Source organism: Monodon monoceros, unplaced genomic scaffold (genome assembly GCF_005190385.1).
Source record: "Monodon monoceros isolate NGI ecotype Baffin Bay Population unplaced genomic scaffold, NGI_Narwhal_1 Super_Scaffold_1, whole genome shotgun sequence".
Lineage (NCBI taxonomy): Eukaryota > Metazoa > Chordata > Mammalia > Artiodactyla > Monodontidae > Monodon > Monodon monoceros.
Window position 1 is genome coordinate 11,883,854 of NW_021703765.1, and position 27,539 is coordinate 11,911,392.

At 40.9% G+C, this 27,539-nt stretch overlaps 1 protein-coding gene across 1 annotated transcript; it reads right to left on the reverse strand.

Annotated features, from left to right (window-relative positions):
* Positions 1-961: 961 nt before the first annotated feature.
* On the reverse strand, positions 962-15,086 carry LOC114898541 (plasminogen activator inhibitor 2-like). The gene is made up of 8 exons (XM_029228204.1): positions 14,933-15,086; positions 11,307-11,486; positions 7,753-7,872; positions 6,270-6,398; positions 5,645-5,762; positions 2,889-3,031; positions 2,234-2,398; positions 962-1,917 (listed from the first exon to the last, which is right to left on the reverse strand). The coding sequence occupies exons 2-8, from the start codon at positions 11,475-11,477 to the stop codon at positions 1,513-1,515; spliced, it is 1,251 nt and encodes a 416-aa protein (XP_029084037.1). The 5' UTR covers positions 11,478-11,486; positions 14,933-15,086; the 3' UTR covers positions 962-1,512.
* Positions 15,087-27,539: the final 12,453 nt, after the last annotated feature.

Here is a 27,539-nt window from a genome sequence, read left to right on the forward strand (position 1 = left end):
CTTCATTCTTTTTTTTTTTTTTTTTTTTTTCTGCGGTACACTGGCCTCTCACTGCTGTGGCCCCTCCCGCCACGGAGCACAGGCTCCAGACGTGCAGGCTCAGCGGCCTTGGCTCACGGGCCCAGCCGCTCCGCAGCATGTGGGATCTTCCCAGACCAGGGCACGCACCCGCGTCCCCTGCATAGGCAGGCGGACCCTCAACCACTGCGCCACCAGGGAAGCCCTTCCTTTGTTCTTAGGACTTAAATTATGTTCTTCTCTGATCCACTCAAAAGCATTCAGTGCTATTTGAGGAGAACACACTTAGGCAATATTTCCCATTGTATGTTGCCCTTCTGCTCTTGAGCCAAGTTCATCTCTACCCCTCTGAACGCTCACCTCAATCAATGATTATGACCTTTATTCTATGTCTGGACCACTAGACTTGGTGTTTATTCCTGATGTCCTTGAGGTTTGAACACAGGTGTCCCCAAAGGACTCTGACCCAAGCTATTCTTTTGAATTGCTATACCTTTTGCTGCTGTGAGAAGACAGCTCTAATCCATTTTTCCCACAACTCCATCTCCCCCGCCAACACTGGGGCTCCTTGCAAGACGGTCACTTATTCCTTTGGCTCCTTTTTTTGTCATTTTTTTTATTGGAGTATAATTGCTTTACAATGTTGTGTTAGTTTCTGCTGTAGAACAAAGTGAATCATCTATATGTGTACATGTATCCCCATATCCCCTCCATCTTGCGCCTCCCTCCCCGCCACTCCCATCCCACCCCTCTAGGTCATCACAGAGCACTGAGCTAAGCTCCCTGTGCTATACAACAGCCTCTCCTTTGGCTCCTTTATTCTGTTTATTTTTTCTTCGTTCTCACAAATGAGCCATGATACCTGATTCCTGAGAATCAAAATAAACAGGTCTTATGACCTAAAGACCTAAAAGAATGAGAGCAAACAAAGAGTTGTGTGGAAACATGTCTATATTTTATATATTCACAACCTTCCATAAGTTACGGACACATCTATGTGATACATAATGCTAGAAATGCACACCACTTATATTTTCCTGTTGTTCAATGCTTTCTTCTAGGTTTTTATCACAGAAGGGCATGGAAGGACACCTGCTCGTCCTTCATTATAAGAACAAATAAGTGCATTTCCTTAGAAAGAAAAATAAGTGATGACATGCTTCTGTAACTGTATCAGCTACACTAGACAGTGAACAATAATAAAAAGCCATTATATAAAATAATAAATAATACAGTAAAAGGTAGTGCGATAAAATAAACTAAGAGTAAGGAAGAACTAAATGAGATATCCTCCCATTTTAGGAGACCAAATGATTAACAGGGTGGTAATGTTATGACTGACAGATGTCACGCTACTTCTGTATTTATATTCACTCTGTAATAGAAGTTGTTCAGAAAAACAGAAATATGTGCAGAAGGTTGCTAAAGTTTCGGCCCTTAGAGCAATTCTGAGGCTTATACCTCACAGTACAACATCCTGTGCAGAAACGGAAACTAGGGTGAGGCAAATCTGCCAAAAAAGAGGATACTCTTGGTTATCTTGTGCATGATAAAGAAGAGGAAAGGATGGTCCGCCACAAACTGTGGGCCTCCATGGCCAGTTCTCCCTGACATGATGGCCCCAGTGCCAGCAGCTGCTTCAGTGCCCCCCTCGTTCACGTCCACAGAGGCTTGATGGAACACTTCAGACAGAAACAGGTCATTCTTTTCAGACATGCCTAAGAAATTGGCTTGGCCCTGGCTGAAGGCATCATCCATGCCCATGCTCATGAGAATGGACTTGAGTTCATAATGCTCTTCTAATTTGAACCGGGGGACATACACCTCCACATCATCCTCAGCCATGGTGTCTTCGCTGAGCCACTTGTTGAGTTTGTCATAAGTTATTTCACTTTCCAGCTACAAGTCCAAAAGCAAAACCAATGAGTGCTTAGCAGAGAAGGAAAACAACTTCTAATGTTAACAATCAGTGACTTTAACTTCACTATAGCGTGGGTGATATTAAAATTTACTAGTTTGGTAAAAATTTTGCAAGAAAGTAGCATGTATGACATAAGTTTAAGCCTTTGAATGAAAGTGTGAGACCTGGCACTGTTCCTCTCAACCAATTCACATATTTCCATGAGAAACTGCACACCATTTCCCAAGTTGTAGACATATGCCAAGGTAAGTTTAGCCCCAGAAGTTTAAAACAATGGAAGTTGGAATGCCTTACCAACTCCAGGCCAGTAGAACATTCAGCAATTTCATCTGGAAGCAACAGGAACATACTGACATATCCAGCATAGGGCAGTTCTAGAATCTGGACCATTAGGTCTTCTATGTATCCAATGTTCAGCTTTTCATGCAAGAACATCATCTGTACTTCTTTGCGCTCAGTCTAAAAGTATTAAAAAGTAAAATATGAAAGTAGATACTAAGATGTCAAAAGATTTACAATCAGACGTAAAAGAGAATGGGTTCTGCTTTCATTCTGAAGAACTATGTTTCTAAAAATCAACAAAATAAATTATTTGTATACCCTGACAGTGGCTCTGATCTATTTAGCTTTTTCAAAATTATACCCATTAGTAATAAGATGGACAATTATAATTATAATAATACTGAAACACTTGTTGAGTACCTACGAGGGGCCAAGAACTCTGCAAAATCTCGTTGAATCCTTACAACAATAATTTGAGTTGGATGTTATTATTAATCTAGTTTGACAGGTCAAAAAATGGAATAGAGTCAATCAACTATCCAATGTGCATAACTTATAACTAGCAAATTATGTACAAGTATCAGTGAGTGGTCCCTAACTTTTCTTTCTCTATTTTGTCAAAGGCCCTAAAATATACGTTAAGAAAATCTGTCTCATTGTCTCGTACCAAGTTCACACGGAAAGGATAAAGCCTGTTTAATTTCTTCTGAAATGGAGTTTTCCAATTTCCTTTGAAGTAGACAGCATTCACCAGGACCATCTTGGTCTCTGCATCTATAGAACCTTCAGGTAACAAGTTTGGGATTTTGCCTACAGAAAATATGATATATGTTTAGGTTTCATGATTAAGAACTGTAAAGTTATCATGATTTCTTGAATCTTTTGAGTCACCATCAAACTCAGCATCCACATTTATCAAACTCTGCAGAGATGTTGACCTTCAAGCTTAAGTTTTTCTCTCGATTTACCTAAATCATAAGTAAAACTGAGACCAAATTTCTGAGGTTTGCAAAATCCAAGAGAAAATGAAGAAGTAATGCAATTAAGGTTTAGAATTACTAACAGACTTGGAAAAAAATTTTAAGTTCCTTTTATACTCTTTCTCAAAGTTTTGTAGTTGTATGAAATTAGTTAATTCGGATGGGAGTGAAAAAGTCACTTACGGAACATAATAGTGCCTTTCCACAGTACATATGTCACTAGGGCTCCTTCAAGATCTGGTCTAGACAGTCTATCCATGTGACCCATTCATTGACCCAAAAACAGTTTTTTGGAAGTTGTGCTAGACCTACACCAGGAGTAGCACAGATTCATGAAGTGAGAAAGGAAGACTTGTCCTGGTGGGACTGAGAATATTGGAAGAGAGATTCTAAATCAGTCAGGAAACAATGTGTGATAAGTTCTATAAGAGAGCTAAATAATGCAGAGAACTATGACATCACAGAGAAGGGAGTAAACAAGTGAGGAGTCAGAGAATGTTCTCAAAAATGATAACATCTGAACGGGTGATTTTTTTTTATAGTTGGTTTAAGAGACAGGCCACTTATAGTGAATACCTGCTCTGCAATATTTCAACCACTAAATACATTATTTTATTTAATCCTCACAACGACTCTAGTAGGTATTATTATTGTCATTTTATACAAATGAACATCATAGTAAGAGAGATTAGCAGCCCTCCCAAGGTCGCAATGCTTGTCAGCTGGTCAGAATTCCACCGTGTTCCGTTCCTACTGACAGATATAGGACACGAACAAAAAGGTCACTGTAGTCTGACCAGCTTCAGTATAGTCATTCAGTATTTCTATTCAATATATCCCTCAGGGAATTAAAATTCTTGGTTACCACAGAAATCTATTAGGACTTTATTTAACTCTTTAATGCATATGGAAAAACTAGTATTTGATCCTAACAAATAAAACAGAAATTGTCTCAAATTATTATAAAATTTTCTAAAACAATGAGCCCAAATGACTACTTGGCATTTTGGCAATTCCACTGATTGATTTACAGCCATTCAACACAAATGCTTAAAGAGAAGAGAAATTCTTGCTGTTCTCAAAAAAGCAAGACTTTCATGTGTCTCTTTAATTTTGCAATACCTTTTTACTTTCACTTCTGTTAATCTTCACTTTCTCTGCTTCATTTTTGTCAGTGGTGTGTCAATATTTTACAGCAGTAATTTAAAAATCTAGAAATGAAGAACTAAAGTAGATCAACTATTTTCAGAGAAACAAAACATTTTTTAAAAATTCTATAGAACTTAGTTCATGTGTTTTTTCCACTGTGGTAACGAAAAAACCAAGACACCACACTATGGCTTGAAACAATGTTTTAAACACAGGAGGTAAATGAAAATCCGTTTTTTGCATTAAGTTAGCAAACACTTTAAACATCCAATTGAAGAATTCCAGAATTAGACTAAGGCTCAGAAGAAGAGGGAACCCCAGCTTCACTACTAACAGGTAGTGGGATTTTGGATGGGAATCTAAGGGGAAAAAAAAAAAAGGTAATGAAGAACCTAGGGGCAAGATGGGAATAAAGACACAGACCTACTAGAGAATGGACTTGATGATATGGGGAGGGGGAAGGGTAAGCTGTGACAAAGTGAGAGAGAGGCACGGACATATATACACTACCAAACTTAAAATAGATAGCTAGCGGGAAGCAGCCGCATAGCACAGGGAGATCAGCTTGTACTTTGTGACCACCTAGAGGGATGGGATAGGGAGGGCGGGAGGGAGGGAGACGCAAGAGGGAAGAGGTATGGGAACATATGTGTATGTATAACTGATTCACTTTGTTATAAAGCAGAAACTAACACACCATTGTAAAGCAATTATCCTCCAATAAAGATGTTAAAAAAATAAAATAAATTTTTAAAAATTAAAAAAAAGAAACAACGAAGAATTAAGGACATGCATTACAAAGGTAGAAGTAGCTTAGACAATCCAGGAGAGATGAAGCAGGGACCAAAAGAACTTGACAACATACTGACTCTGAATGGTGAAACAGAAGAAAGAGTTAAAATTTTATGATCCCTCCTTTTTCCATTGCTAGTATTCTCACACCAATTACTCATTTGAAGGTCACGCCTTTTTTCTTTGTTTTTGTCCACAGTAGACACAGAGTCACAATTATTTCAATACTGGTATGCCCTATGTTAGAAAAGAGCTGTCTCCTCTTATATTCTATTCTAAGGTAGTATCCAAAATCAGATTATTTAAATACTGAATATATGTCTTCTATTAGTAGACCTCAATTATTTTTTTCTCACTTAAAACACCACGTGGCTCAACAAGAATCAGGTTACATTAATCAAAATAACTAAGGTTGGGAGTAAGGGCTAAGGATGGTTTTCTAAAAACTACATAAGAGCTTTCTAAGTGGAAAGAAGAGCAGAAACTACTTCCTTGGTTTTACCTTTGGTTTGAGTCTTGACCCAGGAATTAATCTTTTTTCTGGCATCTTCTGCACGTTCTAGGAAGTCAACTGCCTGGGGTTCTGTAGAGTAATATTTCTTGGAGAGCTGCATGTATCCCTTTAAAGCAAAAAAAAAAAAAGACAAAGTTTACATAGAATATATACTGAACAAGCCTTGGTGTGATTATAAATTACAGGCTTCCTGTCAAGACTGGGGAGCCTGAGGTAGGGGTAGGGGTGGAGGTTGGCTAGGGGGGCTGATTATATGTGTTCTCTTGACCTCCACCCCCAACTCCAGTCCCAATTCTATTTGCTGTCCTGCACGCTTTGCATTATGACCACTGGGTACAAGGGGAGAAGTTGGGTGTGGGGATAGAGGCTCTGGAAATCAGCTGTGCTCTTCCTGACTTACGACTCATAGGTGGGAATTTTGCAGCAGGGAGAGAAAGCACCCACAGAGGGAGCATAGGGATAGCTGTGTTGGATAGTGTCCAATGGCCTTAGGGAGTCTAAGGGAACCCATGTGGAATTCTGACTCTCTCAGCATGAATAAGAGAGAACAGCTTTAAAACTGAGCTCCTTGTAAGTTTGGGGCCCTGCCATTTAAATCGCACGTTTCACTTACTTCCCTGAATCTTGCAGACTTATCGCGAAACAGCTTATTGGCACTTTCCAATAAATACTCCCCTGTGGACGTGTTCATGGCGGAGCTGAGAGAACGGAAGGATGAATGGATTGTGTCTGCAGCTTGTGCCTTAAACAGAAAGGAGAGACTCTCTTTATGTAACTCAAGACTCCTAAACAAGATATTTCTTAAGCAATGGTATTTTTTCCAGTACGTCAATAAAATGCTGTATTAAAGTATACTTTTTTCTGGCACTTTAGAGGAATCTCTGAGGAAATATTGTTGATATGGATAATATCAGATAATTTTCTTATTTGTTTCAGATTTTACTGTGCCTATGGATTGGATTGAACCATGAAGTAACAAAGATCCTAGAAGAAAGTCAGGCTCCTTTTACAGTCTCCTGAACTACAAAGTAGTCTGTAAGCAATTTTTATTATATTAAAATGTTGCCTTAGAAGCGTTCTTTAAAAAGTTCATATAACTTCTGCAAGTACCGTTTTATAATTAAGGGGTAGTCTGTGAAGTGGAAAATCTGGGTTTTAGAAAGCAGGAAATTGAGGGAAATTCCAATCCCCAACCTGAAGTTTGTAAGCAGGATGACACAAACAGGGCTTAGTCACAGCAGCGCCTGGGTGAAGCAGAGGTCAGAGCCCTGCAGCTGGACTGCTGTCCATTCAGACCTGGCAGCATCTCCATATTGAAGGGGCCCTCTTCCCCGCCTAAGTCCATAACTCCCTGGCTGACAGGCAGATGGAGCATCAGGATTCCCAAGAAGAAAGCTATGTGGGGTATCTCCCCAGAACCCAACTCAGGAGTCTGATCGTGGAAGTTGTTTACCCATAGGAGCGCGTCTACGCCCAGCTCCTACAATGTAGCTGGATAGCTGGTGTTTAAGAAAATGGAGTATTGGGAAAAGAAATGACTACGTGAGATAGATTAGCTGAAGAGATTAGATAGATAGATAGATAGATGATAGATAGTAGGTAGATAGATAGATGATAGATAGGTAGATAGATAGATAGATAGATAGATAGATAGATAGATAGATCACAGGAGATAGAAGGGGAGGACATAAAGGATATTTGAGGGTCAGTGACCTTTCATGAAGTCACCAAGCCTGGCCTTCTCCATTCCTCAGTTACTTGTCAGCCCTTACTCTGGAAATCTGCATCTATGCATATGTATTCTAGGAGTCTCTACAATGGCATTAGAATAAATTATACATCCCCAACTAATGGCAGAGTGGGGTGATAGAATTTAGAAATAGTCTTGGCCTGGAAGTTGTGAAGTCTGGATTCTACCCTGGCTCTGCCCTTACTTATCAGAGTAGGATATTTACTCAAGGACTGTGAGCCTAATTTTTCTTTCTATGAAGGAGGGACGTTGTACTAGGTTCCTTCCCTGTCTAATACTGTGATTTTAAGACAAGAATATTCTGGAAATAAAATACAAAAGAAATAGAAATGGATGAGTCAGATACCTGCAGAATAGCATCAGGATAAGTGCCCCTCTGGATCTTCTGTGTGAATTCACAACTGGTGAAGATCTCTTGGGTGTCTGGGGCGACTTTGTGGTCTCCACCTTTGTTAAACTGAAGCACCTACAATTGGAATTCCAGAGAATTGGGTACATTTTCCTGCTGCATTACGTAACTTTTAAACCAATGGCTCTCAAGCTCCTCTTAGTGGTCCTACTCTCGTTTCCTGCCTTTGTGTATGGTAACAAGCATAGATGCTCTTCATATGTAACATGTGTCAGCCAGCGGAAGTGTCCTTCACAGGACTCAGCACGAGCTATTTTATACTAATTCATATGCTTGCCATTCTGACGGCAAATTGTTATGATGAGATGATTTATAACCTCTAAATTATCTAAATTATAACCCAACCCATAAGTTGCCTTGAAAACATGCCAGTATTCTGAAGGAAGCAATAAGGTTAACTCCCAACCTTGTATCTCTCTATTCAGTGGCCTTATATATTACACACTTCTAACCTGTCAAAAACTACAAGCCACAGCTAGCTTAAACATGAAAGCAGGTCACTCAATATTACAGGGATCACCTAAAATATTTGCACATACCTTATTTACACATAAAGAAATCCCACACGTCTGTCCATGTGGGGGCAAATGGCAGAGGTAAGATGACAATATGAATCTCTTTATGTTGTCAGTGGCAGATCAGAATAACAGTGAAGCTGGTAGGTGCACACTGGCCCCGGGAGGGCCCTCAGGTCCCCTCCCCCAAACTGGAACCTTCCCAGCCTGGCTCAGCCAGTCTCAGCACCCCCGAGCCTGGCCCTGCTACCCACCCACTCCCACCTCCAACATCCTTTGGGTCCCATCCCCGTGGGGTCCCAGGTGAGGTAGACGTTCTGCTAAGGAAGGAAAGGTAGGCTTGTCCAGCAGGTGGTGAATCTCTAGGCTGGAAGGAGAGGTGTTAGGATTTGTGGGGTCTCTCTCTGCTCTTCAGATCACACATTATGAGTCTTACCTAATACTCTTTGAAAAGAAGTGGTCTGACTCTGCCGCCACATAAGGGAAGAATATTTCATGTAACAGATTCTCCGGTTGTCCTCCCTTTTAAGGAGATTGATGGGGTCTTGGAGCTAGCACTAAAGGCCTCCCGAGTCACTGCGAGAGTCACTGCAGGAGGGGGGATGTGAGGTGACCCGGGCCATGCTGAGGGATGCACCCTGCCCAGAGAGGCGGCTCAGCCTGGGCAGGTCGGTGGCCTTACCCTAAAGAGAAGAGTTGGTAACAGTATAACTGCTGATCTCACATCGCTTGTGCTCTGTAAGAGTTTATCCCTTCTACGCATTCCTTTATTCCATTACAACTATGTCACCTTTACCAGCTATATCAATTCCCAACTGTGTGGCCTCTTCTTGCCCTAAATTTCTCATTTCTATGAAAGGACTATGGTAATCAGAGCACCTACCTCACAGGATTTTGTATTCTGTGGGTAAACTATAAAACATTCTTAGAAAGGTGCCTGGCCAGGGCACTATAAGTGTCAGCTATGATAACTTTTAGTTCTAACACGTGCTTCTCCTATTCTTTCTAATCTTCACACCCATCTTGCCGGCTATGCATTTTCATTCTCCTTTTAAAAATATGAAAACTGGGCATCCCTGGTGGCGCAGTGGTTGAGAGTCCGCCTGCTGATGCAGGGGACACGGGTTCGTGCCCTGGTCCGGGAAGATCCCACGTGCCGCGGAGTGGCTGTGCCCGTGAGCCATGGCCGCTGAGCCTGCGCGTCCCGAGCCTGTGCTCCGCAACGGGAGAGGCCACAACAGTGAGAGGCCCGCGTACCACAAGAAAAAAAAGAAAGAAAACTGAGGCTCAGAGAGTTGAAATGCCTTCCCTCACACACCTGGTAAATGGCAAAGTTACCACCCAAACACAGGCAGGTCTGTCCCCAAAATCCCTGCTTCCTCCTCCAAGCAAAGAGCTTCTCCTCGTTTTTTAGTAGGGAATTAACCAAATTTGTCTTTGAATTTTAAAATCTGCCCATGCAGCACAGTTACAAGAAAACTATATAAACCCCTTGTCCCATGTGCTGAAAGCACTTGCCAAACACAGAAAAGCTGTGTTGTGTCGAGTGACCAATAAGTTAATTTTCCTTTTGTATCAAAATCACGTTTTTTACTTTACGTACCTAGAGCACTTCATTTGGCATTTGTCCTCAAAGAAACATTGCTTCTGATGCCTTTACATCTAAAAAATGAAGACCCTGATGTTTTCTAAAGTTTTTAATAGAGTTCACTGCGCTTATTCTTTCCAAGGCAAAGAAAATAGAGGGAAGGAGTTTTGCAAAATGTTGCTGCTCTCAGATGTGAGCAACTGGGTTTTGTTGTAAGTCTTGATGCTTAAACTGCCACAAACGCAGGGAGTGACACTTCCATCCCTTTTCCTGCTGCAGTGAGATAGGCCAACACTCTCTGTGGGCCACTCCAAACAAGACCCATCTTAAATGGGTCACCGTGTACCTGGAAGGAGGTATCCATCTATCTATATGCACACACTCAGGTGCCGTTCTCCTGGGAAAGTCAAAAGTAGCCAGCAGCATTTTGGCGTGGCTGAAAACAGAGTCCGTGTGGGTGAGAAACCAGAGCCTGTACTTAAAGCATTCAATTTTAATGTTTGTACATATGGGAATAGGAAAGAATTTTAATTATATATTACTTTGTCTGGTCACTGACCTGGGAAATACAGGATCACGTGAATTTTAATGGTGCTGAATTCATCCCATAGGACCATTGCCATGTACAGTTGAAGTAGTTCAATATATTTCCATGGCCCCAGACTTAGTGAAAGGGTCCCCTGACTGAGCTGGTGTCAGCTTCCTTCACCAAGGAAGGAAGCCAGGGGCCTTAACAGAAATAGCTCACAATGCTGTCCCACACCCTGTCCTTGACTTTGAGGACTGGCCATCACGTCAGCCCCGTTTTGTTGACGTGAGCTCATGGGGCTGAGAATGTTGGCTGAGGTCCTCTGAAGTCACACTGCTCTCTGTGCATCTCCCAGAGTGCGGAGATCACGGGTCTGGGATATCTTTTCCCGTGGTGACACTCTCTTAAAACCACTGGAAGGAATTCTTTACATGAATGGAAGGAACCTGAGCTAGGAGGGCAGAAACCAGAAGAAGCCCTGGGAAAAGTGCTTCATTCCCACTGCCACTCTCCCCACTGTGTTAAATGACACTTGTCTTAAAACCAATAGCGATAAAGCTTGCAAATACTTTGAAAAATATAAGCATTTATACTATCAAATATAAGACGTTGTCACTATTAACCCTTTCTAACCTTGCAGGATAAGAAATTCTGGTCCGATTTCTGCTATGTCCACCACTGAGGGTGTTTGTGGTTTGGCTGTTTTATAGATCTGAATCTAAGGAACTTGTGTTGTAATGGCTTGTGATGATTGCTGACCTTGTGAGAGTCAAGATGTCTCAGACATGTAATCAGAGCAATTCTACAATTCAGTTCAGGAATCATTCTGTTCTAATTTGGAACTTTAACAGAAACTTACTTTGGCCATCTGGTCTGCAGTGTTGCCCCTGGCACCCAGGTAGATCATGGCCATGGTGGAGGAGATGCTCCATGGAGAGAAGAAGAGATTCTGGGTGGCAGCACTTGTATTTGCCAGATGGCTGAAGAAACTGAGGGCAAAGATTGTGTTTGCCTTGTAAAGTTCTTCCATTGTTTCAATCTAGAAGGAAAGTGAGGGGGAAAAAATAAACAGCTCTAAAAGATGACTCAGCATTCTGAGTGATGTCAGCAGAGTAGTACAAGCTGTACCCTGCACGGGGCAGGGGTTCCCTCTCTGTTCTCCTTTCAGCCAAGAGCATGAGGTAGAGCAGGGACAGCATCATCGTGATCCTGGGACCTGTGCAGCCACAAAGGGTCCCACACTCGGTACAATGCACTGCTCCCACAACCTTGCAATTCTTAATAATTTTAAACAAAGGGCCCTGCATTTTCCTTTGCACTGGCTACTGCAAATCATGTAGCCAATCCTGAGATAGAGGGAGCAGTCATGTGATGAGCAGTGACACTCCACATCATAATAATGATAATAACAGCAATAACAATAAATAGCCTTTATCGAAATCTTACTGTACAACAGATGCTGTTTTAAACATCTCACCTGTAGTAACCAGTTAATCTTTATGGAAACCCTATGAGGAAGGCATTGCTATTCCTGTTTTACAAAGGAAGAAACTACTGCCCAGAGAGAAGAAGAAAAGTGACCAGTGTCACTCGACTATAAGGGGAAGGACTGGAAATTGAAGGTGGTAGGTGGGTAGCCAGCGTCCACGGTCATGTTCTCAGCCTCTGTGTTGTACCCACAGATACACACCACACACACACACACACACACACACACACACACACACACACACACCCCATCCACCATCTGAAGATAAATAACAGACACGCCCTCCATGACCTAAGGCTCTGCATGCAGCCAAACGCTTGGACACACCTGTTGATTCTGGCCAACAAACTGTATCTTATGCTTTCGTAGCGGCTTAAAACACACCCTGCAATTACCAAAATCTATAAATACACCAAGCGACGCTGACGCTCATCATCCTACAGGAAACCTTCTTGTGACAGTGGCTGGGGAGCTGCCCCATGCCCCATGAGGCGCGTCCTGCAGCTTTTTAGGCTTGGACTCACTCAGCAGGGCCTCCCAGGCTCACATCACCCTAATCCATGGGTGTTTTATGTGAACACTTGGTTCACCAACATTTCTTTTGAAGAAAGTGATTGCAATTTGCGTCAAAATTTCTTATGGGAAATACCACTCAATTGTATTTTTTCAAGACAAAATAGTAAATTAGGTAAAACTTGTCCCCAGAACTCTCTCATGTCTTCTTGTCTCCTTTAATATTTAATATTCATGGGATCTGTATGAGGTAGATATTAGGATCTTTACTGTATAGGTTACATCCTGATGTCCAGAGAGGGTAAGCAACTTGTATAAGGTCACAGAGTTTGTATGTAATGGTGCAGGTCTGCTTCAGAAACCCACTCTGTCCAGTGTCGCTCACTGCTTTACCTGCTGGTGTTTAACCTCACTGCTGTGTGTAGGAGTTTAGGCCAGTTACTAGTTAGAGAAATGCTAGAAAGAGGAGATAAAAAGAGGAAGGAAGCAAGTTTGTAATACTCCTAGAAGGCTTATTAAGTTAAAAAACTAAAATCACTATTTTTTTCTCTTGCTTCATCACTGAGATTAGATTACCTTGGGTGGCTCAGAAATTTGTTTTCTCTTCCTTCTACAATTTAAAATCATCTTTATGATGAATTAGTCCTGGGTAGACCTTTTTTTGTAAATTATCTCAGTAACGTTTCAGAAACAAACTGAGAATAATATAAATAAATATTTCTCTATTGTGTGAAAAAATAAATAAGGGATCAGAGCCAGAAAAATCAATGGAGGCCTCTCCTATACCTAATTCTTTAAAACGACCTCCATAGTCTGTCACTTTGACACTAACAAACTTTAAGTGTCAAGACAAACTATCAGAGAGGGTTTTAATGCCACGTTAGGATTTCAGTTGGCTGTATAAAAAAATAAAAAATAAATTAGGACAGAATTACATCATCCCAGATGCATGTACTTCTTTTAAAAGTAGTCTAAATTTTATCTTTAAGATCAGGTACAATTAACTGCATTTAACATAAAAAATAATATGTGTTGTCTATATTGCAGTTACCAAATTCCTTCGGCCTCACTGCTTTATTTAACTTGCATAATTGCTTGCCCACTAAACCTAGTAATTCCTATTATAGCAATGAAAATATGAAGATGTTGATTGCACAGCTGGTTTCAAAGCCTAGATTGAATCTCAGCCTTCTGATTCCAACTCTAGCGCTTTTCCTACAGACCTTTCAAATAAGGTTTGAGAAGTTTATATTTTTAGATATATATATATATATATATATATAGTGTCTTCTGATTCTCTAACAAATCCACACCTTACATTTAGGTGAGAGTCTGCCTAAGACCATGTGAAACTGAATCACTGAGTGACATCAGATAGCATAACCTCTTAGGTAGCACCTGTTGTGAATTTCTTAACACCAGAGTTACACAACTTTATCAGCTTCCGGAGGTTATATTCCTAATCAACATTGAATATTCTCTTTAGAAGAACAAACGGATGAAAAGCATATGTGGGGCTGGGCTCCACGATGTCTGTGTCCGTTCCTGTAAAACAAGTTGACAGATGTGCCGCTGAAACTTGGCACAGGTGACAAAGAACTTGGGAGGTGCTGCCAGAGCCACTACAACAGTTGCTGTGCTCGTTGGCATCGCAGGTTAGATTTCAGTTTGCTGTAGCATTTTAAATAATTTTTTTTGCAACGACACAGTGCAGATATTCTGAAATTGACCACAAAAATTAATGAGAACACAGAGAAAACAATAACTTCAAGGAAATTTCCCTTTCAAATTACCAACTTCTCCCCCCACAAAAGTAAAGGCATTTTCTGATATTTGATGGCTTTCATCATGAGTAATTGTTTGTCTATGGGGTATTAAATGATTTATTACTATTACTGAACTATTACTTCAGTCAATCCAGCAACTAATTTGGCTGATTTTTCCCCTCTCACTAGATTGACTGATTATTGAACTAAATTCAATAAAGGTATTTTGGTATTGAACTGACCCAACCCAGCTTCCTGCTTAATTTCTGATTGTTTTAGATTAAAAACTGAGTCATCTTTTTTGCCTTTATTATATGTATACACAATTTATAGATTACTTTCAGTTGCTAAATTAATACATTTTAATTGGTCTAGCTATTCTCATCAAATTCAGTGCCAAACACTAACTAGTAAAGAATATACACATTCTAAGCTGTTTGGTAAAATTGACATCACAACCTAAATGTACCTTTTGGTTTGATGAATGTTACATAGGCCTTTGCTGGCCTCTGAGATTTAAGATTAGGTCTTGCTATAAATTTAATTCAAATCTAGAACTAAAATATTCTCAAACAAACAACAAAACAAGAAAACACCAGTAAATTTTCACCCATCTTCTAAAAACATCCCACATTTTAATTTTCATTATATTAATAATACCAGTGTGCAAAATAAAACCATATTTCATAGAGATAGACATGGAAATGACTGAAATACCTGGTTATTCTCTGTCTGACAAGAAACGGTCCTCTGAGAATTGTTAAGAGTTCAGGCATGGCGATGACTGGTTTTATAAAGCTCTGCCCCTCCCACAGAGCATTTTCTTCTCTCTCTTTCTAATCTGTATCCTTTGAGTGAGTCAACATTTTACTCAGAAACACATCGTTAGGATAGAATTGCTTGTTTGCTAAGGCATCATTTAAGAAATTTGTTGGGAGGATGACGTCATTCAGAAACTTAAGAATTTGGCAATATCTACACATGCCTGTAAAAACTAGCTAAAACCTGTCAGTTCCTGTTTGTTCTTGTTCTCATAGTACGAAATTGTTGTTTGGTACTTGTTCTCATAGTACCAAATTCTGCAACATCCCTTCTATCTTTTGACAAGGGTGGCCTGGGAGCTCTTTGCAATACTTAAATCCTTTCTCTTCTGAATCTAAGCCTCCCACACGCAACGCTTTGGGAATGGAAAGAAAAAAAATACCACTTTTCTTCCGTATAAATTCTCTATTTTAAACCGTCTTACATTTTCTCAAGCTATAATTTCCTGTGTAATTCTGGGTTCCACCCTAATATCCTGTCACAAACCACACCCAAAGAACTTCTCATTTGCCCTTCTTTAGAACATAGATCTTATGTTTAAACAATGAAAATCCACTTGTACTTAAAGTTGATTTTTAACTCTGTAAATTATAGGTGTTAAGTGGAATATGTGATGTCGAAAACATGATTCAGAAAATTCACTAGATTTTTAGATACAACCAAAGGAATTTGAGGAGTAAAAATAAATAAAAGGTGTGCATAATAAGATAGAATCTGAGTCTGAAAATGTTTATATTGTTAGAGCTTATTGAAAAGTGTTTGCAACACATTGTAAAGATGGCTTCTCTACACTTTACTTTTATTTTCTTGAAGTAGAGTTGATTTACAATGTTCTGCCAGTCTCTGCTGTACAGCAAAGTGACTCAGTTTTACACATACACACATTCTTTTTTTTTTTTTTTTTTTTTTACGCGGGCGGCCCACTGTTGCGGCCTCTCCCGTTGCGGAGCACAGGCTCCGGACGCGCAGGCTCAGCGGCCACGGCTCACGTGCCCGCGGCATGTGGGATCTTCCCGGACTGGGGCACGAACCCGTGTCCCCTGCATTGGCAGGCAGACTCTCAACCAGTGCGCCACCAGGGAAGCCCACACACATTCTTTTTTTTAATATTCTTTGACATTATGGTTTATCCCAGGAGATTGGATATAGTTCCCTGTGCTATAGAGTAGGACCTTGTTGTTTATCCATTCTCAGTGTAATAGTTTGCATCTACCAACCCCAAATTCCCAGTCCATCCCTCTCCCTCCCCACTTCCCCTTAGCAACCACAAGTCTGTTCTCTATGTCTGTGAGTCTGTTTCTCTTTCATAGGATAGGTTCATTTGTGCCATATTTTAGGTTCCACATATAAGTGATATCATATGGTATTTGTCTTTCTCTTTCTGACTTACTTCACTTAGTATGATAATCTCTAGTTACACACTTTACTTTTATGCATAGCAAATCCTCATAGGGATAGAGATGAAAAGAAGTAAAAGCACCATGCTTCTTCTCGGCTGGTGTGGCGAGCTCCATGTCTATGCTTGAAGAGCTGAGTTGACAGTCTGGAGTGTCTGCAAAACCAAGCCTGTGGGGCTTCCCTGGTGGCGCAGTGGTTGAGAGTCCTCCTGCCGATGCAGGCGACACAGGTTCGTGCCCCGGTCCGGGAAGATCTCACATGCCGCGGAGTGGCTGGGCCCGTGAGCCATGGCCGCTGAGCCTGCGCGTCCGGAGCCTGTGCTCCGCAACGGGAGAGGGCACAACAGTGAGAGGCCCGCGTACCGCAAAAAAAAAAAAAAAAAAAAACCCAAGCCTGTGGGTCTGAGCCCTGTGTGGGCATCTTAGCTTGACCCTGGTCCATGAGCCAGATTTATCCTTACCTCGTCTTGCTAACGTGAGTCTCTGGTCAAAAAGGAGTGAGTTGACTTACCCCAAACCCCTCATTATTATTAAAGGGACAATGAGATAGGTGCATTCTTCAGAACATGTATGTGGCAGTCAAAAGCCAAATTATTCGATTTATTAATTTCTGGAAGGTCTCAGGTCACATAAAGAAAAAGAACTGGAATTCCACCTCAACAGTGACCTTTCAACTCCCAGCTTCCTCCGTTAGACCGAAGAAACCTTTCAGGCAGCCACTGACCCTTTTATAAGTTTTCACATCCCTTGGCACTCAGCCAGTTCTCTGTCTCAGTGAGTTCAGTAGATGCTATTGCTTTGTGGTCTAGGTCTCTCTCCCTTTTCCGTCTCAGTCCGCTGGAGGGCCCCCTCTGGCAATGTAACCAATTTGTTCAACCATTTTTTAACCACACATAGGCAACACAGCAGTCTGCTAAGCCAATAGTGAACATACCTAGAACTTTAGCCACCCTTATCCCCACTGATCCAAATCTGTGAGGTTTGATTCACACCCCATAGCATCCATGAAATCCAGTCTGACTTCTACAAACCTCAGTGAACTCCTGCTACGTAGAACCGCACCACTTAGAGTTGAACTTGCAACGTAATAATGATTATTAGTTAGTTAATAAATTGTATGTGTTCTAGCTATTTCATCCAGGCTGGGCTTCTGTCACTAACTAGATGATACTGTATACTTAATTCCCTTTTAGCAGCAAGAACAGTGCTGAGCATCAAGTGGGTACTAAATATTTTTTGATGAATAAGATTCGAAAACTCTCTAGAAAGACTTTAAAGTGTGGTGAGCAAAGATGTGGATTCTGAGAGGCTCAGAAAGATCTGATTTGAAACCTCTTTCTGCCATTTAGTAGTTGCATAATCTTGCACAAATTCCTCAGCTTCTCTGAGCTTTAATTTCCTAATATGCTGTGTGGCTGGTACTGTTTGTTGCCTATGCAAGAGCAATCCATTTTTGCTGTCCTTCTTCCTGATTTTTAGTGTTATTCAGAGATTTCTTGATCTTGGGAAGAAGGACCTCATTGCTGGTCTAGGGGGTGGATAGATAGCCCAGTTCTGGTCAATGAGATGTGGGAGAAGTCTGCTGGGAAATGTTTGGGGAAATTTTTCCTTCCTGGTAAGAGGAGATATGCAAAGAGAACTTCCTATCCTACACCCCCTCCTCCTACCCGACTTTGAGCAGGGCTGTGTGAGGATGTGATGCCAGGAAATGTTACAGCCACATCACATCCATGCGGAAAGCCGAAAAGACTTGCGGAGATGCCAAAGCAGAGCCCAGACATCAGAGAGTTGCTAAGCCAACGCTGGAAACCACCTACCTCCAATTTTTGTTCCTGTTGTTATAATTACATTAGATAATAAATAAGTCTGTATTGTTTAGGCATTGTTAGACAGATTGGGTCCTCTGTCATTTGCAGCCAAAAGCATTCCTAAAAGACACAGACTTTTGTGAAGAATGGATGAGATAATGTCTGCCAAGTACTTAGCATATTATCCTTCATATGGCAAGTGCTCCATAGTGTTAGCTGTTGTAACAGAGCGCCCAGGTGTGGGAGTTGCTGCCCTGCCTCAAATAGAGCAATTTTATGAGCTCAGCATCCGAAGAAAAGACATTCACATATCAAACAATTAGAGAAAGTTGTAAAAGGCAATAAATGATTCAGAGCTAAATTGAATGGCGCCAAAGGTAGGAAGTGTCATAGGGAGGAGGGGAAAGGATTGAAAAGGTGTGTTAGGACCTCAAGGAAAGGGTTGAGATAAATGAAAATTTGACGATTGAAAAGGGAAGGCACTAAAATTACGAAGTGGGAAGCACATTGGCTGGCTGGCTGAGATCTGCCTGGAGCAGTCGGTGTCTAGGGGACGGAGAGAGGAAAGATGATAGCATTTTACAGAGGGGTCTCTAATTCCAGACTGAGTTGAGAGCTAATCTAAAGGCAGCTTACTGCAAACCCTTGAGAAGGGAAGTGACTTATAAAAAGTGGTGTTTTAAGAAGAAAAATCTGGGAAATCTGGACGAGAAAAAACCCAGAGGATGAGACACCTCCTAGGATACCAATTAGAAAAGCACAGCTCCTACAAAGTGTTCCTAAGTATTATAAAATATATAAGATTAGGTCTTATCATAAGACTATAGTTACCCTGAAATAGTATATGCGACAGTTGTAGGGCAGATCACTTCTATGGAAGTAAAGAATAATGAAACGGAATGTCTTTCACCTTCTCATTTTCTTATCTTCTAGGAAATGTGTATGAGATAATCTTAAGTGGAAAAAAGAAGGATATAAAATTATATATACAGTATGACATGAACTGTGTGCATTAAATAGGTGCAGAAATTCGACTTGGAAATATGTTAAAATGTAAACAGTGATATCTCTGGGTCATAACTTTATAGATGTTGGTCATTTTTTCTCTTTAAAAATTTTTTACATGTACTATAATAGGTATGCATTAATTTTAAAATCAGAAATACATTATCAAAGTATCTATATCAAGGTGTTCATTTTCTTTCTTTTTTTTTAGAAGCCATAAAAGAAAACTTTTGACTGCATATCATTTAGAAATGTTTAAAGTATAATGAGTGTTAGAAACAACCTAACAAAATTTTAAGAAAGAAACAGATGCTTACCAAATGTCAACTCCCCAAACAATTTATAAATCTATGAATTTAGGGCTAAATTTTAAATAATATGAATAAGTTAACAAGGGGTGTGATAGTTGATTTGATTAAGGTGCTCATTTTCTTCCCAGTAGCACTGCACTGAATTAGGTATAAAGAAGAAATAATGCCCAAAATAAGAAAACAACCTTATGAATAAAGCTCTAATATTCTACTATGGAGATAACCTACACTGTACTTTTTTTTGAAACACACATCCAACTGTGATTGAATAGCCCATGCCGTTAACTATTCAGTGTCTATCTCCCTGCTAGATGGTAAACACCGTGAGTGCCACAACCATGATAATCTTTCCCAGTGACTAGGATAGACACTGGGCTGATTGTTTTGCATTATGCTTGCTAAATGACTTATTAACGCTCAGCGCGTTATAATGTCTTTCTATCCTCCTCTCCACTTTGAATGAGCAAACACTAACACTTCCATAATTACCCTTTCTATGTGATTTGCTGGTAGATGGGAAATATACAAATTAGAAAGATGTATCATATCTACCTCAGTAGTAATGTCATCACTGAAGTTATCCAAAGCATAATGTAATTGTAGTCAAAAAGAAAGTCCCATTTTGACACAAAACTCCACATAATGGGACTTCCCTGGCGGTCCAGTGGTTAGGACTCCGCACTTCCACTGCAGGGGGCACAGGTTTGATCCCTAGTCGGGGAACTAAGATCCTGCGCGCTGTGTGGCACGGCCAGAAAAAAAAAAAAAAAAAAAGGCCCTGAAAGATAAGACACCGTGCAGAGAGAGAAAAGACGTGCAGGAGAACTCCCCAACTTGAACACCCGCTGAACTCAGACACGGGAATGACTCCACCAAATACCACCAGAACAAAAAGCACCCAGACAACCCACAATATCATAAGAAGAATAAATTGTTAAAAAAAGAAACAACTCCATATAGTAATCTTATTTTATTAATGACTTTCAGTTAAATATATTGCAACACTGTTTTTATAACAAAGATCATTAATACAAATTAGTCAGTGTTTAGACAGCATGATTCACTCTAGAAATTTGAGTAGTTGTTGTGGGAGCAGGACCAAATGTATGTAAAGGTAGCCACCTCTGCAGTGTGAATTTGGGGTCACCTTGACTAAAACATCCTCCAACATATATTCCTTGAAATATCGTTCTCAGAGAATAAATATCTCCTTTTATAAGTATCAATAAAAATATAGCATGTTATTGCCTCTTGGAGAAATAATACATATTTTGAAATTCCGGCAGAGAGGCTTATGTTGGAGTGGATGGAGAAGTGGTCAGGGAAGGAGTTTCGGTGTGTGTGAAGAGGATAAGCAAAAGAATGAGGTGTTGAATGAGATTGGGCCTAGGCCACACAGAGGGCCAGTCCCGGTATCCAAGACAACAGAAAGCAAACCTCACCTATTTTAAGATGTTACCCTGGGCCAGCTATGAGTGTGAGAAAGTTTGTATATGAAACAAGCTTTGTTAGGGAGTGTAACACCTCATCAGAGTATTTATCTTGTTACCAAGTGATAAACCCAACATGGATGCCACGGTTGGTAGAACGTGGGAGCAAATATCCAGTGTTCCATGATTCAGCTATTTGAGAAGGTCAGTCACCTTCCTAAGACTTGTCATGACAAAAGCATGCAAAGAGAGACTGCATTTTCAGAACAGACTCAGAATGCATCGTGAATCGTGAATTCATTCACCTTGCACACCAGGTGAAACTCTACTCTTACAAAGACGCACTTCCTTCAAGGATCTAATGATATAACATTGCATGCATGTAGCCACAAGTGCGTGCATCATTCAACTCTGTATTATCCTTGTGGATTAGTTATGGATAAATGGATTAGTATATTACTTAACAAGCCTTAATTTAGTCTCTCTCTTATCTAGCATGTTCCTACTACATCTCGGTCAATGACGTATGCCTAGTAAAAGTAACACGTTTCAGTGTTAACCTTCATAAAACATACATAGAAGATAAATAACCACATCATCATTTAGGGCATTCCAAATCCAGGTGTCAATTACATTTGTTTTACACTTCTATGAATTTCTGTATTTTTTTTCATTGAGTAGATAAAAGACCACAGACTGACTGACACTATTAAAATATGTACATGATACGCAGATACTTCAGATTTGGTCTCATATAAAATGACTAGGGGGATCCTTTAATTTCTAGGAAGGAAATGGCAAAGAACAATTAGATGAATTGTGAGACAGTGATGTGTTTTATCACAAGATTGAACCAGAGAATTTACATTGTCTTCGAATTATGATAGCCTTATTTAGACTTATGTAAAATGAGGAGGGAGAGGAATTATTGCTCAGTTCTTCCCCATTCATTAGTCACAATACATGGAATGTGTTGACAGGAATATGGGATGTAAATGGGATGTGTGGGTGATTGGAGAGGAGGAGGGAAAGGAGACAGCAAAGGCTCCTGCAACTCTGTCTCCAGGCTTGACCTCTCCCAGACCTTGAGACTGCCAAACCCAACCTCCTATGGACATCACCACTTGACTGACTGTGGCCACTGAGGTTTCAGCGTGTCCAAAACTGGACACATCATCTCCCCATCATTCTCCCAGACCTGTTTCTCCTCATCTACTTCCCATCTGTCTACTAGTCAATAAGGCCAAAATCAAAGCAACATCCTTGACTCCTTCCTTTTTATCCATTTTCACATCTATCATTTAACATATCTCACTAATTTTAGTTTTGAGATATTTTTTGTGTTGACACGCTTCTCTTTTTTCTCTAAACTATTGCCCTGGCTCTGATCTTTATCATCTCTGGCCTGATATCTCTGTCTCTAATGCCTTGTCCTTTAAGCCATAGCTTGATGTATTTATAATGTAAATACGACCCAGCCATGACTCTTAAAATTCTTCAATGAGTCCCCATTAAATACAGGATAAAGCCCTAACTGGGTTCACTTGTGTCCAAGACCATCTCTTATCTGGCCCCTGCCTTCCTCTCCACCCACATTAAAGACTCTAGACTTTATCATAATAGCCAGACTTTATCGTAATATCATAATAGCCATAATTTTGAGTAAGTACTCAAAACTAATGATTACTATCACTTTTACCTCTACTATGTGCTTAGAAATTGTATTAAAGTGCTATCTTTACATATTTGTTTCCCCAATAAGGTTCCTGGGAGCAGAAATTGGGTATCTCATTTTTTAAACTTGGTATAATATGTGCTCATTGGCGATGCCTACTTAATGTTTTTTGAACTAAACTGAAAATAAACTTTTGTATCGCAATGTTGATCTTCCCTAGCACCACTGAATGACTCAAAGTGTGGGCTTCCTTCTCTTCCCTTTCACTATGACAATAGAAAACTTTATCTTCCAGGACAGAGAGTAGTTAAGAGTGAGTCCCATGAACTGGATAGGAGGTGAATGTTGTGATCCTGGGTCTAGGAGCTCAGGGAAGTTCAGGGGCAGGTAGGCGAAGGAACAGACACCTTGACCTTGTGCAATAGGCACGGAGGGGTTCAGGCCTGTGGCAGGGGAAATATCTCCTCTACTCCAGAATTTGGGTGAATCTGGGACCCCAAGAGTTCTAAGCAGTGAGGAAGTATCAAGTGCAAAGGAAGGAGGCAAAGAGCTAAAAGAAGATAATAAGGGTCAAGGCCACAGAAAGTGGACTTACAAGGGAAAAAGCCTACTCCATCTGCCTCAGTTTTCCAAGTTTTATATTGGGCACTTGACTCCAAACAGAAATGAGTAAAACTTTTAATGGAAAAAAGAATTTTTGAAGATGCTGCTAAACACCACAATTCAAGTTATAGATTACATGGGATTGGCAGGACTATTGGCTTCATGGAAAGAAATAAATGATTGATGCATTAGACACTGAAGAGAATAAGCTAGTGAGCTCATACAAAGATCAGACATCTCAGATTTCCATCAGGTCTGGACTTGTGATGACTTCTTTTTTTTTTTCCTGACATTTGGTTCTAGTTACTTAATCTATCCCTTTGGAGCACTTGCTCATCTAAAGTCAAAGGAATGAATATCTCCCAAAGTATACTATGTCTCAGTGATTTTTAAAAAATTTTTTTCTTATCACACTTCCAACACTATTTTAATCATATTTCTTGGTAACTTCAAAGCTTGCACCCACATGCTTGCTGCCTTAATATGAAAGTTCTGCTTTATCTTTTCACACACTAACAGGACATGCGATTGAGTAGAATAATTTAACTTTTCTATAGTAGTTATGAACTCTTATTTCATAACCAATTCCTGTTTGCCTCGACACAGGCACATAAGGCCCATTACAAAAATTTTTTGGAGAACTCCAAGATCAAGGAAGAATGTTTGGTCATCACACTTTCCTGATAAGGAGTCATGACATCTTAGCCTGTATCTGTGACTCATATTGAAATTATGTTTCATGACTTTCTAATATGGCATCATAATCTTGAAGTAGGATCCTCTTCCTTTTTATCACATCAATGTGGAAAGTTGCACACATATCCAGCATTTCCAATGTCTGACACAGGCAATTAAAATGTAATAATACTCATGAGTTCCAACAGCTCTGAAATTCCACGATGATTTGCCTTGGGGTGGGCTTACTTTTATCCATTTTCCTGGTATTCAGTAGGCCCTTGTAACCTGGAAGCTTATGTCATTCGATCCTGAGAAATTCTCTTGGATTACTTCTTTTTGTCTTTTTCACTTGCTATATTTCTAATATAATATTTAATACATAGATGGGAATATTGCCATTAGCTTTCATTCACTATGGCTTCCTCCCCCTCCCATTCTTTGCCTTTCCATCCTACCTGAAGAAAACACTATTCTGAATTTATAGTCATCATTCCCTTGTTTTAGTTTTATGCCTTTATCACATAAAAGTCCGACCAAATAATAGGGTGTGGGGTTTAGCTTATATGTGAGCTTTATACAAATTTGGCATTATCTTGTATATACTCTAGAGTGGGGGTCTGTTACCGAGTCCGAGCTCGCTCTGCCCGCCGCACGACAGGCCAATAAATCAGAGATGAGGTGTTGAGGCAGGGAATACAACTTTGAAACCAGCAGACTGGGAAGATAGGAGACTAATGTCTCCAAAAAACCATCTTTTGGGGTTTGGATGCCAGTTTCTTTTATAGAACAGAGAGGGGGAGGAGATGAGGAAGTACAGTAAGAAGGCCATAAGATTTGCCAGTGTCCCCAGAAATGGCCATTAATTTCTTCTTTCTTGCAGCCATCCACAGGTGGACAGGGTCAGAATGTACAAAGGCACCTTGGTTTAACATTCAGGCAGAGGGGCAGGGTTCCCCGAGGCAAGCCATTGTGTATAGACAGTAAGTATCTTTTTAGTGAGCAAAAGCAGCAGAAAGCAGCGGTTAAAGTAAAGGAAACAGACCCAACATGTAGTCAGATTTGGCTCTTCCCTGTTACAGGTCAGCAAACTCATGAAAGAGCTGGAGAGTCTCTAAATATTTTAGTCTCTGTGAGCCTGTGGTCTCTGTCACCACTACTCTGCTGTTGCGGTGGGAGAGCAGAGATAAACAAGTGGGCTCACCCATGTTCAAATACAATTTAACTTAAAAAACAGGTGATGGGGCTTCCCTGGTGGCGCAGCGGTTGAGAGTCTGCCTGCCGATGCAGGGGACACGGGTTCGTGCCCCGGTCTGGGAAGATCCCACATGCCGCGGAGCGGCTGGGCCCGTGAGCCATGGCCGCTGAGCCTGCGCGTCCGGAGCCTGCGCTCTGCAGCGGGAGAGGCCACAGCAGTGAGAGGCCCGCGTACCACAAAAAAAAAAAAAAAAGAGAGAGACAGTGCACTGCTATTTCCTAGCACAGCGCCTGACACATAGTAAGTGCTTCATCAATTTGAGCTCAATAAAGTTTATTCCTATATCAGGACCCACAAAATGGAGGCTGACCCAGTGCCCAGCCCACATCACTAACCTAAACCTAAGTCAGCCTGCACTTAGGGGCAATGCCTATCAGGGAAAATTACCATACACCAGGCAGCATCCTTCAGCTCAGCCTTAGCTGGGCCATCTTACCCTGGGAAATAGGACCAGCTACCTTATAAGGAAACCCCCGACCTCCTCACCAGTAATGCCCTGTTTTCACGTTGCCTCTTCGATTTACTGGATGATTGAATCAAATTTCTTGATAGTGTTGATGGAAAAACCTTATCTGATTTTTTGATCACGTGGTCAGAGCCCTCATCATACCTGAACACCTGCCTAGGCAAGGCCAGTCCACTAGCTACTCACTTCTAAACCACCCAAATGCTGTTTGGGGATCTCTGGGAGGTAGAGAGGCTTAGCACCGTATGTCCCCAGACCACTCCTTTAACATAGATCTGAAGTGCTGAAGTCTTAGTTGTTGGCACTCACATGCCTTTGCTTCCACTCTCCACCCCTGTTCCAGGAAAGAGCACCAGAGCATCTAGTCATTGCCACATTGACCCCAAGCTGCTGACCCAGCACTCCTCCCTAATGATATATTTCTAATCATGAGGAAAGACAGGAAGACGGTTCCACACGCAAAGCCCACTTCCTGCATATTTGTAATGGCAGCACATCACGCAGCTGCTGTGTCGTGGGCAACCCAGCTGTGCACGTATTCTTGCCACATTTTTGGAATGCAGGCCCAGCAAATGCGCACGTGGTATGAAGCATTCTCACTCTAAGGACAGTTAAGTGACGTGGAGCATTTTTTTTTTGACTTTTTGAATTTTATTTATTTATTTATACAGCAGGCTCTTATTAGTCATCCATTTATCCACATCAGTGTATACACGTCAATCCCAATCTCCCAGTTCACCCCACCTCCCACCCCCACCACCCCGCCACTTTCCCCCTTGGTGTCCATACATTTGTTCTCTACATCTGTGTCTCTATTTCTGCCTTGCAAACTGGTTCATCTGTACCATTTTTCTAGGTTCCACACATATGCGTTAATATACGATATTTGTTTTTCTCTTTCTGACTTACTTCACTCTGTATGACAGTCTCTGTGACGTGGAGCATTTTGAAGAAAATGTCCACACAATCTTGTTTTTTATGCTTTCAATGACTGCATAGCATAACAAGAACTGGAAGTGAAGGTGAATGGTATCATAGCCCATGTGGACACAATATAATGGAATTATAGATGCAGCTGACAATAGAAACACACAAACATCAAAAAGTAAAACAAATGTTTGGCTTAGGTAACAATTTGCATCCCTGAGGAGAGGTTTGTGAAGGACAAAGCTAGTTACAGACACTACAGATTAGTAACAGTTAAAATAAAACTAGGATTGATTAACTCTTTCAGTCCAGTTTGTTTCTTCTCCAGCCCATTCATTTCTCCCTTTATTTTCCGTGTTATCAGGAGAGGAAAAAACCTCATTTCTATTTATGTTGTAACAAATTCTCCACTGCTAGTTCATTCCCTCTATATCAATGGAGGAAGGGAAATGGACATCATTCTTGTCTGGCTGAGGACAAAACTTCAGTTTTGCTCCACTTGACAAACACCAGCTGTGCAGCCCAGGGGACCATCTACCTTCTACTTCAGTTTCTGGTTTCATATCCCAGTTTTCATAATTATTTTTGGCCTTCTTTGGCTTTGGCAATTCTTACATTTCCCTTTTTGCTTTTTTTTTGGATAAAGACTTTCCCACATAACATCTAGTTCTTCCTGCTCCTTGTTTTTTTGTTGTTGTTGTTGTTTTGCAGTACGCGGGCTTCTCACTGTTGTGGCCTGTCCCGTTGCGGAGCACAGGCTCCGGACGCACAGGCTCCGGACGTGTAGGCTCAGCGGCCATGGCTCACGGGCCCAGCCGCTCCGCCGCATGTGGGATCTTCCCGGACCGGGGCACGAACCCGCATCCCCTGCATCGTCAGGCGGACTCTCAACCACTGCGCCACCAGGGAAGCCCCTGCTCCTTGTTTTTGATGTTACCATTTCCTGG